At 40.2% G+C, this 18,625-nt stretch overlaps 1 protein-coding gene across 6 annotated transcripts in view; it reads right to left on the bottom strand.

Moving 5' to 3' along the window:
• Positions 1-699: 699 nt before the first annotated feature.
• Positions 700-18,625, bottom strand: part of cxxc5a (CXXC finger protein 5a) — a 30,499-nt gene continuing 12,573 nt past the window's right edge. For 5 of the 6 annotated variants that reach the window (XM_074672956.1, XM_074672955.1, XM_074672952.1 and 2 more), the window contains one exon: positions 700-2,884. In XM_074672956.1, the coding sequence (XP_074529057.1) occupies positions 2,840-2,884 (45 nt within the window). In that variant the 3' untranslated portion in view covers positions 700-2,839. The remainder of the gene's footprint in view (positions 2,885-18,625) is intronic. The other variant, XM_074672957.1, reaches the window with a different exon arrangement.

The following is an 18,625-nucleotide window of genomic DNA, read 5'->3' as shown; positions in this document are numbered from 1 at the left end:
AGAAAAACGCAGATCTCTGTGTTTTATCTTTTCTCACTAATAAACTTTGTCAGCTGGCGTGGTGTTGTTATAGAGACCTAGATGTGCCGTAGATCAATCCGGTCCTGGATGACCTGAACTGGAAGCTAAGACGCTAGCAATCTAAAACAACCTGTAACCAGCAAAATTGGCTCTGATAATCTCATTTTAAAGTGTGGATAACAATCAGGCATATATCTAGAAGGGAGACTTTTTCAAGATCACTTTTAAACTCCTCACAGCCCCTTTAATGTTTAAATGTACAGAACGCAACACAACTCTAAGCTAGGCTGTCTGTGTTGAAGGTACATATTTATGAGGAGAAAATTATATTAAGGATTTTTAGACATGAAACACTACCAAATAAAAAATACTTGACTTTCAAGCATTTTTCTGTTTTGTTGGAAGATATTTCAGAGGCAGTGAGAGAAACATTCTTGCCAAGGACATCATGGCGATCAACTCCATAGCTTGGTTTACTTTAATGACTTCTGCCCATGTCAGAGTCTATGAGATCTCCTACACCATCCAAATATTAAAGAAAAAGAAACATATTTTTTACAATTTGTTCAAAGTTTATACTTGATGTTTCTTTTTGTCAAACCAGCTGTTTTTGTAAAAAAAAAAAAAAAAAAAAAAAGAAAAGAAACATGCAAATGGACGAGTAGATAAACGGCAGGATTGTAAATTTTGACACGAATACATGCATTCCTTTTTATTCACAAAACCAGTCCAATTTTCTAAACAAATACAAAGATTGGTTATTTTAAAAGCTGTAGCTACCCAGCAACATAACAAAAATAATGGAACATAACAAATAAACAAATACAAAATAAAAGAAAATGTCATCTTGTCTCAGTGCGTTCAGTAGGGTAGACTCAGAGCAAGTGCTGTCTCTCAAAGCTGTCACCCTGAGCAGTATTGGCACATGCTCAGTTGGGCCACAGTAACATAAGGCTGTCAGCCTCACTAAAGGGTAAGTGTGGAGATGAAGAGGAGGGCTGATTGAGGAGTTTACAGTAGTGATGGCTCTGGCGAACAGTATCTTTATCCTGATGAGGCGTCTATATATGCTTGCCTAATTCACCATATTCATACCGCGGCCATTCTCCCCGTAGCATCAGACCAAGAAGCTCAATACCTGGGCTGGGAATCCACACATTCCTGATTGGCTCCTTCTGACTGGTAAACTGCAGGTAGCTTAGACAGGGTGCTTATATGCTGTTGTAATGATAATTAAATCTAAATACTCAACACTTTGATAGCAGTTAATGTTACCATTCTGCCACTCAGTAGCTAATACTTCATAGTAAAGAATCTTCACTAAAGCCTTAATAGGCTAGATGTTTACACTTTTCTTTTGGAATAAGCTCTACCAAACAGTGATACTAGTTGGGGGTGACTCTGCAACTTAAGGCAGCATTAGTTAGCTAGTGGCTGATTGTTAGCATAATTTTTAGTTAGCTCCTTTCTTAAGTTAGCTCCTATGTTAAAATGCTGACATAATGTTGTAATGAAGTAGAAGAGGTTTTGGTTTTGTTATTTCAGATTCTCTTGAGGTATTTCTCATGTCATTGCAGAAGAGAAGGACAGTGGGTAGAGCTGAAAATAGGGGAACGAGTAGGATGACAAGCAGATGGAGTGATACTAGCATGTAACTGCTAAATAAAGAATGTGTTTTCAGTGAGTTATACTGGCTAAATTAATTGGCAACTGAATTAGACAGTAGTGGAAATCTGTGAAAACAACCAGCCATACTTGAAAGTTAAACAACAAAAGTTTGATATGTTAGCTGTAGCTACAGAATAGCTGAAGTTAGCATTCAACCATCCAAGCTATCCTTCACTACCTGAGAAGTAAAATCCTAGCTAACATTATGAAAGCTAGGAAAGTACATAATTCCTGTAGTCAAGTAACTTATGTAATAGTTATAATTAGTTCAGGCTTCTACAGTCAACAGGTAAGCTGGTTAGCAAGTGGCAGAATGATGTTATTAGCTGCTCATGTTGAAAAACTTTTGCCATATTTCTCTCCCAGTTTCTGTTTTCTTGTCTTACAGGTAGACTCCAAAGCACTGAAATGATTATTACTGGTCAGATAGTCTTAGTTAATACAACTAACAACCATAAACAAAGCGTTCAGGCCTACCATCCTTAGCATAACATCCGAGGAAAATGGCCGCTGTGTGGATATGGTCTATAACGCAAGCCAAAACCAGCAGTGTCGCATTTTTAACTTCTCTTTGTTTTGCAAATACAACAGCTGATCTGTCTGAAAACTCAGCATGAATTGAAAAATTAAAATAAGGGTTTACGAAACAAAACGGTGAAGAATTACAATAATGTTTGCCATTAGCCACTAGTTTTGAAATATAGCTGTAAATTTACATTCTCTACACAAGTACTGTATCTTTCCACACATGAACAACATTAACACCAAACACAGAAATTAGTTGATTGTCCACACAGTCCGTCATTTCTGTTTCTGGCAATGAACAGTTCTATGTAGAAGCGACAGAAAAAAAAAACCTGCTGGAAAAGGGACAAAAGGTACCAAAATGGAAACATAGAAAAGGGAATGAAAATTGCCATAGATGCTTTTCTTTACGCTTCATTTTTGGTTCAAGGAATAAGTAGGTGCATCCATTACCCGATTGATTTTTTTTTTTTATACGTTGTTTTTTCATTTTTATTTTTTCCCATTATTTTATTTGTTGCTTGTTTGTTTATTAGCCAGTTTCTGTTCCGGAGACAATCCAGGAGTTGGCATTGCACTTGATGGCAGAGCTTTGGGTAGGGGTGGAGGAGGAGGAGGAGGAGTCCTACTGGAACCACCGAAACGCCGCTCCTGTAGGAAGCATCACCTTCTTGGAGAAACAGAGGACAAGAGGGAGGAGAGGGAGGGAAAGGGAAGAGAGAAGAGGAGGTAGGTATTGTTAATAAAAAAAAATCACATCTCTTTTTTACTAGTGTTAGCAAAAGTAAAAGAATAAACACATGCATGCCTTTCTCTTTTTCTTCATTTCAAAAGTGAAACTAAAAGTCACTTTTGTTTCATCAAATTGTTGTTTTTGTGACTCTTGTTTGGTGTATCATCAAAACCTTAAATTCAATCTGCAAAGTTTCTGAGTAGCTCGCTGATAATGTTTTTGTTTCGGCCTAACTGGTAGTTTTACTATTCAGGAATAAAACAGTTCAGTAGCAGATAGAAAGTAACATCCTTCTTTTTTCAGAAAGAAGTCTTTTAGCTAAAGCACATTTAAATAAATTAGTAAAGTGCATCATTTGTTATGAAACTGATTGAACTAACAGGATATTTTAAGATACTTTAAAATAAAAAAACAAGACTATAAAGATTTAAAGCTTTAATTAAAAAATAAAAATGAGATACTCTAATTTTTTTGTATAACTTCTGTGTAGAATTTGATATCCTTGAGATACAGTCAGCTTGCCTTGCATGTTTGTTCTCAGGAAAAACTGTCATTTTTAAAACTTAACCTCAAAAAGAAAGAATGTTTATGTTTGTTAAATCCACAATTTGTTCTTTGATATGATGTTTTTTATTTCAAAAAATTAAAAACATTCATTTTGTTGTTTTTAGGAAAAGTTCTCATCAAATCACTCGTATTTTTGACAAGATGTTGTCTTGCTATAGAAAGAAATTTTAAAGGTGAACATGTATTAATTATTTATAATTAATAAAATGTTTACGTATAAAGAAAACCAACTGATTCTGTTTGATTTAGGAAGTATGGTTCATGATTTGGTTCAAAACATGTTATCTGATTAATGTCAAGCAACACCTCCACTTCTATGTCTGGATTTATCCCTGTGTGACTCCTGTGTGTGAAATCTCTGCAACCTCCCTTCTTCCCTCAGCTCCACCGCAGGAACGTGGATCAGTCCTGGCTTCACACAAAACCCGATATGCCACATTTATTATTTAGCCACCACACACATCGCTCTCCCACACCATCACCAATGATTACTCTGCTTTCCTGTCCCTCACCCCTCTCTTTCTGACCGTGGTTATCCTTTAGTGTGATTGCAGCGAGCAGGAGCAGCACACATGCATGCAGCTGCAGGGCACAGCAGCAGCAGCAGCAGCAGCTCAGGGGGGCCTGCCAGTCAGGAGACGCAGAGCAGCTCAAGTCCCTGGAGCTGCAGTAGCGGCTGGCGTCCTGCAAAGTGCAACTCGGTTCTGCAGCACGGATTCTTCTTCCGTTCGCCAGCTCTGCCTGGAGCGAGGCAGGAGGATCTCGGCAAACATTTATGCACCCACACACACTCTCACACCGAACCAATATGTATTCAAGTACAGTCACACACCTCCACACACAGTGGCACGTTAACCGACACTCACAATACACCCCCGAAATCACACCAAACAGTCAGGCTGTTAAAATAAAATTCTCATACAACAGATTCTGGTTCACTTTTCCAACAGGACTCAACAGCATAAGGTTTAACACAGAATCATACACAACAAAATACACACAATGCCGACTATCTCCCACTACCCACTTGATGAACAGGAAAAAGACAGTTCTACCATATGACTAGTGTATGGATGTAAATTCAAATATGTGATTTGTTCTTGGAGAGCATGGAGTTGCTTGCAGGACAGCACCATGTCTCCAAAGTGCATGGTGTCCCTTTGTTATTCTTTTATGTTTCTGATGTGGATAAAATTAAACCTGAGAACTAACCAGAATCAGTTCAGTCACAAAGCAGTTAAACTATGAGTTTTTCAAACAATGGCAGCTAAGATTTACCGGCCCATTAGTTCAGAGAAGTTTGTTTGAAACCAAAAACAATACCAGCTCTAATTACTTTTCAGGCCCACTTAAACCATTCCTGCAGCTCTAAATCAGCAGCACAGTGTTCGTTTGGATGCTATTGTTCATATCTGGACATGACAGAGCAACAGCAGAATTCATACGCCACAGGTTTCATTTTACTTTCAATTTGAAAGTTAACTCCTGCTGACAAAAGTGAAAATTTTTTGCTTGGGTAAAAAGACCTCAAGCGCGGTAATTACCTCAGCGATCTCTGCCAAATATGGCACAAACTGTGTTTTATTTGTTAAATTGACTCATTCCAGAAAAATCTGACAGCAGAGCTGCTGAAAACCACAGTGCTGCTCATACGTAGCCCACGTATGTTTGTGCCAGCTCAACTCTGCTACCCAACTTCATTACACATTACACTCTCTCTGCTGTGGAGAAAAGACAGTTTGATCATTGACTGAACACAGAATGGACATTATGCCTTCAGTTCTGAGCATTGAGATGTGAAGCTAAACACACCTCAGTAGGGACTGACTCGTACTGATACAGTCAAGGCATGTGCAGGAGCAACCTGGATTTATAGAGTCCTGGGACTGACTTTACACCCTGTTGGCTACCAAAACACACACTTAACTCGCTTATGACCTCTCAAGTTGCTGCATTTCACAGCAGAAGAGATTTGGATGTTCATTTAAAGCTGACAGTCATGGTTGTGGAAAGTTCAGTGACTCTTGTGTTGGTGCTTGTCACATTTTCTCCTCCAATCCTCCTCTGCTCTGCCAATCCAGCAGAAAACCCTGCAGGAGCCTGCGTTTGTCAACATACCTGTCAATCACTCATCTTTTAAAAATCCAATGACTATTCAAAACTTAAGCACGGAGACATAAATTAGCATTATAGTAATAGTTATACCAACTAATGACAGAAACCATGATTAAGGAACATGCCTTTGATGATGTTTTAATTTCATATTTTGAACTAAGTCCATTTGTAAACACAGCGAAGGTAGTAATAATGACCTGCACTGCAACCAGTCGGCAGAGTATGTGTTTAATAAATGCAAGTTTCAGTTAAGGTGTGTTACAATTGCCTATCTTTAAATCTAAATGAGCTTCTATCACTCTGTCCCTCTTTTCTGCAGGGTGTGCCAACATGAACAGAGCTTTAAGCTAACAAAGCAACTCCTGAGTGTGCCCAGAAACACAGCTGCAGGAGACAGCACTGTCCAAACGAACGTGTTCAAACTGAGGTCAGTTTTATCACGTCTTTCTACCTTAGAAGTTAGAAGAAAGTGGGAACAAAAATCTTTTTAACATCCAGAAACTTGTCAACACCAAACTCATTTGAACAAATCCATGACAGGGTTAAAAAGCATCACTCCAAGGGTGTGGTTCCAAAGGTGAGGGTGGATACACAGGCATTAGTGACTGTTGTTTCTGCTCATCTTCTTCCTCGTCACAAAGGTTGGGTCACACTCCGGTGAAAAGTGATCTGAATCTGTTTTCAGATGTGACCCATATTTGGTTTGTTTCCAACAGTCTGAACAGCACAAGTCGCACTGAATCAGACATTTTGGAGTCAGATTCAGGCCACTTTCACATGCAGCACTGAAGCAGATACAATTTGGAAATTCTTGGAGGCGGTCTGAACAGCCAGGTTGTAATGTGACTTTAGCATCATTCTGGAGCGACACACGTCACAGTTCTGTGCTGCAGCCTAAAAACGTTACATTTCTTTCTCTTCTTCCTCCTTTTTAACAAAACCCACTCACTAATTTACAGCCACACACTGTAACATGAGACAGTAAATGAGACTACCGGCTGCTGCCATGTTTTCGTTTCTCTACACACAGTTTTGTGCGTGGTGTTATTTATGTTCAACTGAGCATGGGGGTCACTTCAGGAGCGTGAGCTCTTCACATCACAGTCTGCAGACAGGCCACATTTATAAGTGTAACTTGAACAGCCAAATAAAAAAGTAGATATGAGCACCAAGTTCTGCAGTTTGAACACAGCCAAAGTAAGCAGATCCTGAACACAGCATCAGACTGATCAGACAGTGTATAAGTGTTACTCCAGACACTTTTGAGCATAAATACTGAGATTTTTTTTAATATGTGCTGTTAAAATAAAGCAACTAATTTTCAAAGTTAAATAAAAATGTATATTTTATTATAAACTACAAAAGCACTCAGAGAGTACAGACCTTCACCAAGCATATTGTGACTGTCGCGCAACACTTTAGTCCGACTTTAATGTTATACTCCCTTTCAGCAGACTGTCTGCTACAATTTGGTGTTAGTTGTAGGTTTGTAAGATAATTTGTTACCTGACAGAGTTGAAAATGATGATGACCCAGTACATATTTCATATTCCAAATCTTAGTATCCAGGATATTGCCAGGATCTGGATCGTACTTTAACATCTGTCAGAAAATAAGGTGACCTTGTCTCATATTGTTTTGCAAAGCAATCCGACCATTTATTGTGGAGTTATGTACACATATGGTGAAAACAGCCCTATCTCACAAAGATTAAAAAAATACTCTAAAAGAATCCTAGATCCAAAATTTAATCACCTCTTCCTTATCCCATTTTGAACAGTTCCTGAAAATTTCATCAAGATCCATTTGTTAGTTTTTGAGTTTTGTTGTTCACAGACAAACAAACTCTCCCAAAAACGTAACCTCCTTGGCGGAGGTAACTACTGAAGTTTACCACAATATATTGAATTCCATATGTTGTAATTGTATGGCATTGTTTAGTATACAACTGTAGTATAGTTTACAAGCCCATATTTTGGTGTATAGCATTGTTCTGTGTCAAGCTGTACGGTATCGTATCCAGAGAACTCTAATGAGAAAATTTTCTGGCTGCAGTGAATATTAATACGAACCAGAAACCTGCAGGTTAACAGCCCTCATCTTGCCAACATTATTTCATGGTCTAGGTGTTAAGTATCGTTCTCCCGCTATCCATCTCCGTGGTGACCTTTCTGCAGCAGCACTCAGCTGTTACAAAGACAGTCAAAGGACAGCAACATCTGCTGCTGCCACAGATGTCAAAAAACCTGGTGAGGTCTGAGCCGGCCATGACGTCATGTGTGGGAAGGAAAAACAACACATCCCTTGAGTGAACCGTAAATGCTTCTTTTCTCTCGTTATCAAACATGAGCAATCAATGGAAAAATGGCTGCAGTTCAGGAATAGAAAAAGCCTTTCCTCACAGCACTGATTGCACGGGTTCAAACAGATGGGGTCTGTGGGTGTGAAGTGGCCAATCACTAAAATCAATGGATGTGTTTTTTTCCAACGAGGCGAGCACATTTGTCTTAGCATAGCACTAACAGTTTGTGTGTAACCGAGACCACCACAGAAAGAAAACTGGAGTAATCCTTTACAGTTCAGACTACCAGCTTCAGAAATAAGCCAAATACATCATAAGTCACTTTAATTTAGAGAGCATTGTGGGGTGCTTCCAGAGCAAAACTGAAGCCTTTACTTCTAAACAAAAGCAACACTAAACATCCTGGTATTTGCCTTCTAATCATCTGCGAGAGGACTCCTCCATGGACTCCCACAGGAAAAATCAAACAATGAACGCAAAGCATCTCAAAACGCAGCAGAGCATGTGGGATGTAGAGCTGTCTGCTGTTCACAGGAACAGAAAAGTAAACCTTAAAAACAGCTGAAGAAAAACACCTTTGACCTCCCGCTGGCACAAACACTCACTGTTTGGCTGAAGGGGCGAGATTTTTCCTACACATGCTTTCTGTATCGGAAGTCGATTGTGATCGATCCAGAAATACATCGCAATGATTTCTATTCCTGGACTAAAACAAACATCCTAAAGCTGAGGTGGCTGCATCAACACAGGTTAAAAAAACAAAAACACACAAACAAACATGGGGGTGTGGTCATCAAAATAACCCTGAGAAGTGACTGAAACAATGAAGCAGTTGCTGCATCTCTACCTGTCTCCAGTTGCAAATGTGCCAGCAGTAAAGATGAAGCTGTTAAAACAAAGATAAATCAGAGTGCAACATGCTTTTATTGTTGTCTGTGCACTTCTCTGTCCCTTTCGTGCTTTTCCTCTTCTCTCTTTTTTTTTATTTCCTCCTACCAGTCGGCTGCAGCAGATGGTTGTCAGTCAATCTGGTTCTGCACAAGATTTCTGCCTGTGAAGAGGAAGATTTTGCCTGCAGTCTTTGCCAAATGCTTACTCATTCCTGGATGAGTGTTGCGTCACGGTAAATAAAAGAACAATGTGTGTAGTCTGGACCTGCTCTGCGTGCGGTGTCCTGAGATAACTTGTGCTGTGGTTGGTACTATGTAAATAAAATGTGATGTAATTCATTATGTAATGTTTAAGTTCATAAAAGAAAGATCAATAGACATTAAGCAACCTTTTGACCTGCAAATAACCAAATCCGTGCTCTTTGTCAGGCTGCAGCATGACACCCTGGGCGCCCTCTCATTCTGTCTCCAACGCCTCCTCTGTCCTCTCCAACTTGTCTCTCTGTCTGCCCAGCAACTTGCCCGCACATCCATGTGTCTCGGTGTCAGTCTGCATGCCTGTCAGTTTGCATGAGCCTCCCCTGTCCTCACTGTCTGGTGTTTGGTATCTGGGAGGCAGGAAGGACCATGAGGGAATACGCTGCTCCCGTATCAATGTCTGATCCCAGCAGAGGGTTTCCCAAAGGACAACACTTGTATATTCAGGTGTTAGGCGTGTCCAGTGACAAACAAGCACGATCTGTGACTCAACCTCTGGCTTCTTTAAAAAAAAAAAATCTTCTAAATGTTGAGAAAAAAATATATAAAAACCCTCTCTTCTCCATCTCTGAGCATTACCCACCCACCTGTACAGTACATTCTGTACGTACAGTGACATACAAGTATAAAACAAAGCACACTACAACTCCCTAACCCTGACTCTCCTTGTTTCTCTGCATCGCTGAGACTGACACCACTGGAGGGTATTCAGACGTCGAGCGCAGAGGAACTGCCTTCCCACTTATTTCTCTCAAATGTAGCATTCCCAGAATAAATCCAGACATCTTCAGCCAGTGAGCTGTGAGGTGGCAAAGGCCTCAGCATGCTTACTCCCCCTCACTTGCCAATTTTACGCTCCTCTTTGAGCTGCCGTGAGCTTTCAATGGAAAACCGTCAACACCCTTAAAATAAGCACACACGGCTGCTGGACCGCACTCGTGTACTGACGCGGCTACGCTTGCAGGATCATGTAAATGCAGGAACAAAAGCTTCAATGCAACTGCAGCACAAAACAAAGACATAGCACGTCATCTGGTCTTATAACTTATAAACGTGTGTGCATAAAGATGATAGGGAGGCAGTCTTCATGTTCAGACAAACTTCATCAAGGCAGCTGGGGAAAAACAAGTCTTGGCCCGGCTGACCTTGATACACAAAACTTGTAAGAAGATAATCGAATGCATACATACATGCTTCTTATTAGCATTTGGTAATCACTACTGACTCCTTCTCTCCACTTTTTCTCCTGATGCAGCACATCCTCCATGAAACTCCTCCTCTGACATTTAGCGTGTCCTGATGACATCCCGCACACTGACGCTGCAGCCCCGGCTGTATTCTCTGATCTAATCACCTGCTGAACAAGAGCTGTTGACTTAATAACAAAGCCATCTGAGACAACTACGACACTGCTAATGGGAAATGTATGAGCACACAGGACAAATAAAAAGAAGAGGAGAAATGAAGGATGCACTGCTGTCGCAGCTCCCTTCAGGAGGCGAAAGCCGATACTGAATAATTTTGTGGGGCTGAGTAGCAACAGGTCGCAGAGCCTCTTTATCTGGTAAAAATGGAAAACAAATACAGTTTTCATTTTCAGTTTTCAAGCAAATTAACCCACAAACCGGCAGAAAGGGTTTCTGAAGCTGAGCTGTATGGAGTAACTATCAGGCGTAAGCATGAACAGGAATACTGAAAAACAACCGATAAAAAGAAGGTAACAACTGGAAAAACCGATGGATGGTAAGGTATGGAGGTGAAAACAAGGACCCCACCAGAAATTCTGTGCAGCCGACCCTGCACAAATGAACCAACAACTAAACTTTGAGCAAATTCTTTCTACCTACCACAACTATATATCTACAAACCCCTCCCCCAACCTTTAAGGAATATCTGCCAATCACGTTTGTATTTGTCACTCCATAACCTGTACTAATCATGGACTGTATTTAGAGTGAACAGTGTGGCGCCATTTACAATTGCACAGTTTTGAAGCCATAATGCCCCCACCAGAGGCGCCTTCGTGCAGCCAGAGTCTGCGTAGTAGAGACTGTAAGGGACTATAAGAGAATCTGAGTGGAGCTGGTTGACAAAAATATATATTTTATTTCTTTTGAGAGTCTAATCTCTTCTTGGCTCTCCCTCTCAGCGTATCTTACTATTACCAAAAAAAAATACACACGAACGGCAGCTGTCAATCATCACTAAACGTGATGTAAACCCAGTTTCTAACGTCTAATAATAAATGAAACCAAAACTCTTCAGAAAAAAAAGGAGTTGAACACAGTGCAGCCAGATATTAAATTAATTTCACCACAGCAATCAAATGTGAGAAACACTTCTATGAGGTGTATTATTTTTTTAAAGTTTGACCTCAGCTCATCTGGAATGGCTGGGAAACCGTTTTTTACATGTACTGCGACCAGTCACCAGGGGGAGTATTTTTTGTGGTGACTTCATTTTTTTAGAGTCTATGGTCCAAATGAGCAGTTAATAGTGTTTTTTGTGGACTCAGTGAACAGTGGCTACTGTTTTCGAACACAATGTGAACGGATTTATTGTAACAAATTTGGATTTCAATTTACTGTCACTGAAACTAGTGCGGGGCTGCACGGTGGTGCAACCTTGAGCGCTGCAGCAAGAAGGTCACTGGTCCCCACCTTGGCCAGTGGGCCTTTATGTGTAGAGTTTGCATGTTCTCCCGTGCATGCGTGGGTTCTCTCCGGGTACTCCGGCTTCCTCCCACAGTCCAAAACACATGCTCACATGCTCTCTAAATTGTCCGTAGGTGTGAGTGTTTGTGAATGGTTGTCTGTCTCTATGTGTCAGCCCTGCGATTGACTGGCGACCAGCCACCCTGAACAGCGGTATAGAAAATTAATGAATGAAGCTAGTGTGCTGTTTGGAGATAAACATTGAGTGAATCACGTTCATCAAAAAGAAAAAACAAACAATCTCATCAAGTGAAATGTTACAGGATTAGTTAATAGGAGATGGACTCACGAGTATAAACCTAAGAAGCATAAATGACAGGTGTGTGTGCTTGATTTGTGGGACCAGTGCAGTCGGGACAAAAAGTAATGTGTAGAGACACTTCACCACACTTCACAAGAAGTTTAACCTTGATTTTCCATCTGGCAGTAGACTGTGGTCAGCTAAGGTGAGCAATTTGAAAGCGAGATTGCAACGACAGCAATTGGTGACAAAAAAGACAGTCAAGGCTGCAACCACAGCTGGAAGAGGCCCATCACCTAACAAGGAATAAAAAACCTTACAGATGGGAGCTTTGTTAATAATGCGATGACTGCTGTTGCTGATTCTTTATTTTTTCATGGCAAGGAGTATTTTTGCGCTGCGCCTAAAAATGGTTTTCAAATTAGCTTGATGAATCAACGGACTCACGGGCACTGCTCATTTGGTGGTTTTCATAAGAGTGGTGTTTGAAGACTTCTCTGCCAAAGAGGAATTTCTTAATTTTCTACCTTCAGAAACTGCAATAAGAGGCGTGGGTATTTATAAGGTAATGAAAAACTTCTTAGGGCAAAAAAAGAGAGGGGCTGTTGAGAAAATTGGTGTCAATAACAAGTGATGGCTGTCAAGCTATGACAGGTAGGCATAACGGCTTCACTGCAAACTGCAAACCTGACCCAGTTTTAATTTTTTAACTATCATTGTATAGTTCACCAACAGGCCATTTGTGCCGGAGCCATGAAGTTTGATCATTGTATAACACCTGTCATAAGATCGGAGTTTCAAGTCATTTTTGGAGGAATTGTCGTCAGAATATGGCGATCTTTTATTGCATATGGACATCAGATGGCTCAGCAGGAGAAACATCCTGCATTGTTTTTTTTAGCATTTCTGAGACTGAAATCAAAGCTTTCATGGAAGCAAGAGATGAGGATACATCTCTGCCATCTGACACTGAATGGCTACTGGACCTGGCATTTCTCGCAGATGTGACAGAGAAGTTAAATGACCTGAACATTGAACTGCAAGGCAAAGACAAGACAATCAATGATAAGATTAGTGCTGTCAAAGCCTTCAAGCAAAAGCTGGGCCTGTTTCTCCAACAAGTGAAGAAAGATGCAGCATTTCCCATCTGTGCACAAAATGCTGGAGCAAGATGTTGCTGTGTCTGGGGCCATGGACATCCAGAAATACCCAGACCTCTTGACCAGGCTGGGTCAGGAGTTCGAGGACAGATTCACAGACTTTGTGAAGCTGGAACCCTGTGTTACATTTGTATCAAACCCCTTCATGGATGTGGATATGTCTGAGAATTCTGAACAGATGGGTGAGGTGTTCACTCTCAGTACTCTTGATTTGAAGATGGAAATTCTCAGTCTGCAAACTTCCAGAAATCTTGTCAAACTCACATAAGTCTGGTAATGATTTCTGGAAGTTTGTGGATGCAAAGAAGTTTCCCATCATCACAGGAGCTATTAAATGTGCTACAATGATTGGCTCAACATATCTTTGTGAATGAACTTTATCAAGACAAAGTTCCAAACTCGTCTCACTAACACCCAGCTGGATGACTGCGTCAGAAAGTACCTCTGGGGTTACACATCAAACTACAAGCCTCTGGTCCAGAGCATGCAGTGTCAACATGTCATTAAAGGTAACCCTACAATAAGATGCTAAATATGTATCCAGAAATAAATAAATAAATAAAAACAAAGGGACTAGCTAACGGCTTGCTTATTGTATGAAAGTAGCTCCCATCCTAATAGAGGTTGGAGACCCCTGACCTAAAAAGACCTTAATAACCTCACTCCCTCTTGTGTAACTGACCTTCTCAAATGCCACTCCCCAACTCGCCACCTCAGCACCACCACAGTTTGGGACAGAGCCTTTTCTATCCCCACCCTAACTGTGATCTGTCTTTTTGTTCTCTACACCGACAACGCATTCGTTTTCAACACGATGTCAGGTGCCTCTCAGTAGCTAGGAAAGCCCTCTATAGGGCAGATCAATGAGTATCAGTGGGACAGGTTTGCAGAGAGATGTTTAAAAACTAACAACGCTCTTTTTATAAGGTTCAGTGCAGTGTCCACCTTGACAGGTGCTGCTAATTCTGTGACACAATTTTGTGCCTGTAAAATTCAAATGAAGAAAAGCAGATATAAAAATCCAAAGCATTTACAAATGGAAAGGCTAATGTGTCACTAAGTGAAGTCTTTAGAAGAAGTCATGCCACAGGGAAACTTTTGTAACCCTTCAGTAAAAAGTGACGGTGCCAGGGGAAGAAAAACTATAAAATTGAATTTTTAGGAATGGGTACCTTTCATATTTGAGGTGATACGGTACCGATTCCCGGTACCTGGCAATAGGTACCGGTATGCAACGGTACCAATTTTGGGTACTTTTTTAAAAATAAATATTTTTTAATTTAACATACTTATTCTTCCATATATAACCTTGCAATGCTGTGTTCATGTCCAGCATGAATAATTGCCTACTCTTCCACTCCCTCACAGCCAAAAGGATGCATTTAGCCACCTAAACATGATACCTTTTGATTTTATGTGAATCAGTACCCGGTACTTTTGACAGAATTTGGTAGGTACCTATAAAAGCACCTAATTCAGTACACATGCCTATTCATTGTGTTATCGAGTAGCATCAAATTACCTGGTCAGATGAGATTATTTATAGTTCACTTCAGGATACACTTCAGGATATCTGTATTGGCTAATTTGGCAGGAACATTTCCTGCCCTTCTACTATCTTCTGAAAGGCCTGTCTGCTGCAACTTCTGACACTTTCTTTCCGTGATATCACTTCCTTTCTGTCATATGAACAAAAACTCTTTGAAAAATTTACTTTACTTTACCTTGTTTAACTTAAAGTCAGGACCCCTCTCATCAAAAGCATTTAATATTTACTTGTAGTAACTTGTCTAGGAGCTCCTAGCCCTTCTTCTCGGCTACATGGGAGGTCAGAGCCTGGAAGAGCACGTCTCCCCTTTTTTATGTGCACAGTTTTTATTTCTGATTGATGAGATATCTTATCTCAAGTTGTTCGCACTAAAATTTGGACAACTTAAAGTCTGTGTACTTCATTTGTTGTTTTTCCAACTGAGTTTTGAAGACAGATTTCTCGTATGTGGCCCAGAAAAAGAACAAAAGTTTGACAGTTAAATAATAATAATAATAATAATAATAATAATAATAATAATAATAATAATAATAATAATAACTATTATTATTATAACTTATTATAATAACATTATTATTATTATTAAAATTATTATTATATAAAAAATGTGTATGAAGAGAACTGCAGTTCACACAATTACTGAAATCAATAATCAGTTTGCAATTATACTCATTATTTAAAGGCCTCACAGGTTTATGGTACCCTAGAGTTTCTGCCATGTGTGGGGCCATCAGCGACATCATCAGCCTGTGACGTTGGGAGCAGCATGATGACCTACATCAACACCAAGATTCATGAATATTCAAGCCCCCTCGGGTTTGGCATGGCTGGTGTGAACAACTGGTATTCGGCTAACTGCCATAACAACATCAAATGCAAATCATAAATTCACATTAAATTCATTTTCTGTTGCAGACATTGAGTCATACCACCTACATAGAGAGCTGCCTCATTACACCATTTGGTTAATCATCAACGGAGACAAAAGAAGCAGCTCATTAATTTGCAGCTGAACAATGTGACACAAAAAAACACAACAGGCTGATATTCAGACACATCAGTCTGATTTTTAACAGTCAGTTTTTCTGGAAGCATGATGACAGCCATGAAAGTGCCTCAGTTTCACTTAATTTAAGGTCCCTCCAAAACACATTATCGATACATGCTTCTTTTTGGTGATCACATTATTTATGTTCTTCTCTTCTTGGTCCAGGTATTTCATGGTTTCAGCTTGATTTCCTTACAGCTTTAAGATTTTTGTCAATAAGACTGAAAGTCAAAATGTTTTTTGTGTGAAGATAAAAAGACTCTTTACCTCAGTCTTTGCTGTCACCCATTATACAACACAATAACAGCCAACACACTGCTTGAATAAAAACAGCACCAAAACAGGGAATCAAAAACATCTTAAAATGACACAAAAAGGGTTTTTTGAATCTTAAATATTATGTCAGTCAATATGTCTGGTGCTCTGTCAATGTGAGGCAGAAATTTAAATTTGTTAGGTTTAAATTAAAGTCATAGTTTGGGTGAACTAATGACTTAATTTAGTTCAAGAATCCTTCAATGTCTCACGAGGTTAAGACTGGTGAAAGATGGTGATCAAAGTAAAAAGAAAGAGTTGACTGCTGGCAGGAAATCCTGAAAGTTAAAGGTTTGGTTGGTAAGCCATCACAGCTTTCTCTTCACATGACCCTAAAAGTAAAAGTTTAGGGTCATTTACTGTTATAGCTTGTAGTGTTGGTCATTCTTGTCTCCCTTGAGAAAATGTAAACTTAATAAGAAAAAACAGCATTCATTTAGTGCTCTCTTCCTGATTCCCTGACTTTGGTGCAGTCAGCTGTTTTTTGTTGTGTGGTCAAAGAGTTAACTGTCATTGCCAAGGGAAGCACCATGGGACAATTTTCATAACCCCTTAAAAACACCAGATACATCTGCAGTCCGGCACGGCTCCGTTGCGTGTTGACAGCGTTTGTCAGCTCACACCGGCTGCGTGTTCAGTCCAGCAAGCTGCATGGCCGACAGACAGCTGGAGTCGCAAGACCAAGGAGTTCCCGCGCTTCTCCCTCCATTAATAACTCTCTCTTCATTCTTGTTTGGGCTGTAAAACCTACACTGCACTATCTGGTTTTCATTTTTTTTTTTTTTATTTTGGGGTGTTTTTAGGTAGTTTCAATGCACAACTTCCTGTCCCACTCAACCTTCCCTACACTGAATCGATTCGTCACAGCTGCAGCATCTGGCAAAAATAGGATCACTGCAAATTAGCTGTGACCTGCCGGACCAGCCACGCAGCCGGACCTCAACAGATCAGATCCAGTGTAAGTTGACACATTGACTTGAATGGAAACCAATCTGAACCGGTGATGGCAATGAACTGGAGGTGCATCTTGCATATTTCAGCAGTAATCCTATCCAAGCTTTCACAACTTTGGAAGATGAACATGTGACTTTGAAATTAAGGATGAGTGCATTAAAAAAGAGGGGCAACTAGACACAGGCCTTGAGACCACTGCAATAAAAAAGTACACATTAGATGAACAGCGTGTTAAGTGTATCTGTCTGCTGTAAATTTCCTTCAGTAAATTTTAGGTATTTGCCTCACAAGTTGTAGTTAATTTATGTAAAGATTCAAATTAAGTTATTTGGTCTTTTGAAGTACCAAAATGTCTAAATGTTATTTCTCATGTTCCAGATGTTTTTTTTTTTATTTATTTATTTACTTTTATATTTTGAGGTAAGGGACTCCATTAATGAATGACGTTTATGCATTCTGTATGTCGGGTTAGTGTTGTACTTCTATTAACATCCATTAATTAAACAGGCTGAGATGATTTTATATCCAAAATGCTGTCACACTTCCACTTCCTCTATTTCTGTCCCTCGACATTTCTAAATAACCCATCCGTCCCTTTAAGGAGCATTTCACTGTGGATGGCCAAAGTCAGCACATGGGGATTGACCGACCAACATTTCAGTCTCCAAACAAGAGGCCAAGCTGTCAGTCTCAGTGAACATCAGAAAGAGGAAGAAGTAAAGCCATTAGCAGTTTGAAGCACATGTCCAGTTTGTGTCAATTAGACCACAGGCCTCACGGCGTGTTTAGGTTCACACTGTGTTACATATTTATTCATTTATTACACAACACCAAAGTGACACTGTTGGCTACGTCCCTCTAAAATTTAGGTGGGTATCACAATCTTTTGGCTTTTGCATTTATTTGACAGGACAGCTACAGAGGGAGAGGACATATGTGGGAAGGGAGGGGCAGAATGACATGCACCACACCATGCTGGGACCAGGAATTGATCCTGCATTCAGGGTGAAGAGGGTTATATCCTCTGTACATGGGGTGACTGCTCTACCAACAGAGCTAAAACTGGCACCACATTTTGTTTTTTCTGACAGAGCATCTCCTTAAAAGAGTTTCCTGTTGAAGGCAGGAGCCAGTAAGGCCACCGTGTGTGTTTGTGTGTGTGTGTGTGTGTGTGTGTGTGTGTGTGTGTGTGTGTGTGTGTGTGTGTGTAGGTAGGAGGCAGGAAGTTTTGAGGACCATTAGATGAGCAGGAGTGTCACCGAGAGAAGGACAGCGGCAGCTAAAGGGGGGCACGTGTGCCACGCTGACACCTGGTGCTCCAGATGACAGCTCAGAGGCCAGATGGACCTTGTTACATACATACACACAAACACATACTGTACACATACTCACATTTACTGCCACTCTGCCTTCACACACTTCATTTACGGCAGTGGCATATGCAGAAGCACATGGAGGATGAACATGTGACTAAACAGGAAATTCTCCACTGAAGCTCAACGCACAATAAATATAAACAATCTCATGTTCAAGCTTTAAGTGACTGAACCTTCCAGCTTAGGATT

The sequence above is a fragment of the Halichoeres trimaculatus genome, unplaced genomic scaffold (assembly GCF_033239565.1).
Source record: "Halichoeres trimaculatus isolate MK-OKI-2021-1 unplaced genomic scaffold, fHalTri1.1 fHalTri1_scaffold_6, whole genome shotgun sequence".
In the NCBI taxonomy this organism is placed as follows: Eukaryota; Metazoa; Chordata; class Actinopteri; order Labriformes; family Labridae; genus Halichoeres; species Halichoeres trimaculatus.
This window is presented reverse-complemented; position numbering and strand designations above follow the sequence as displayed.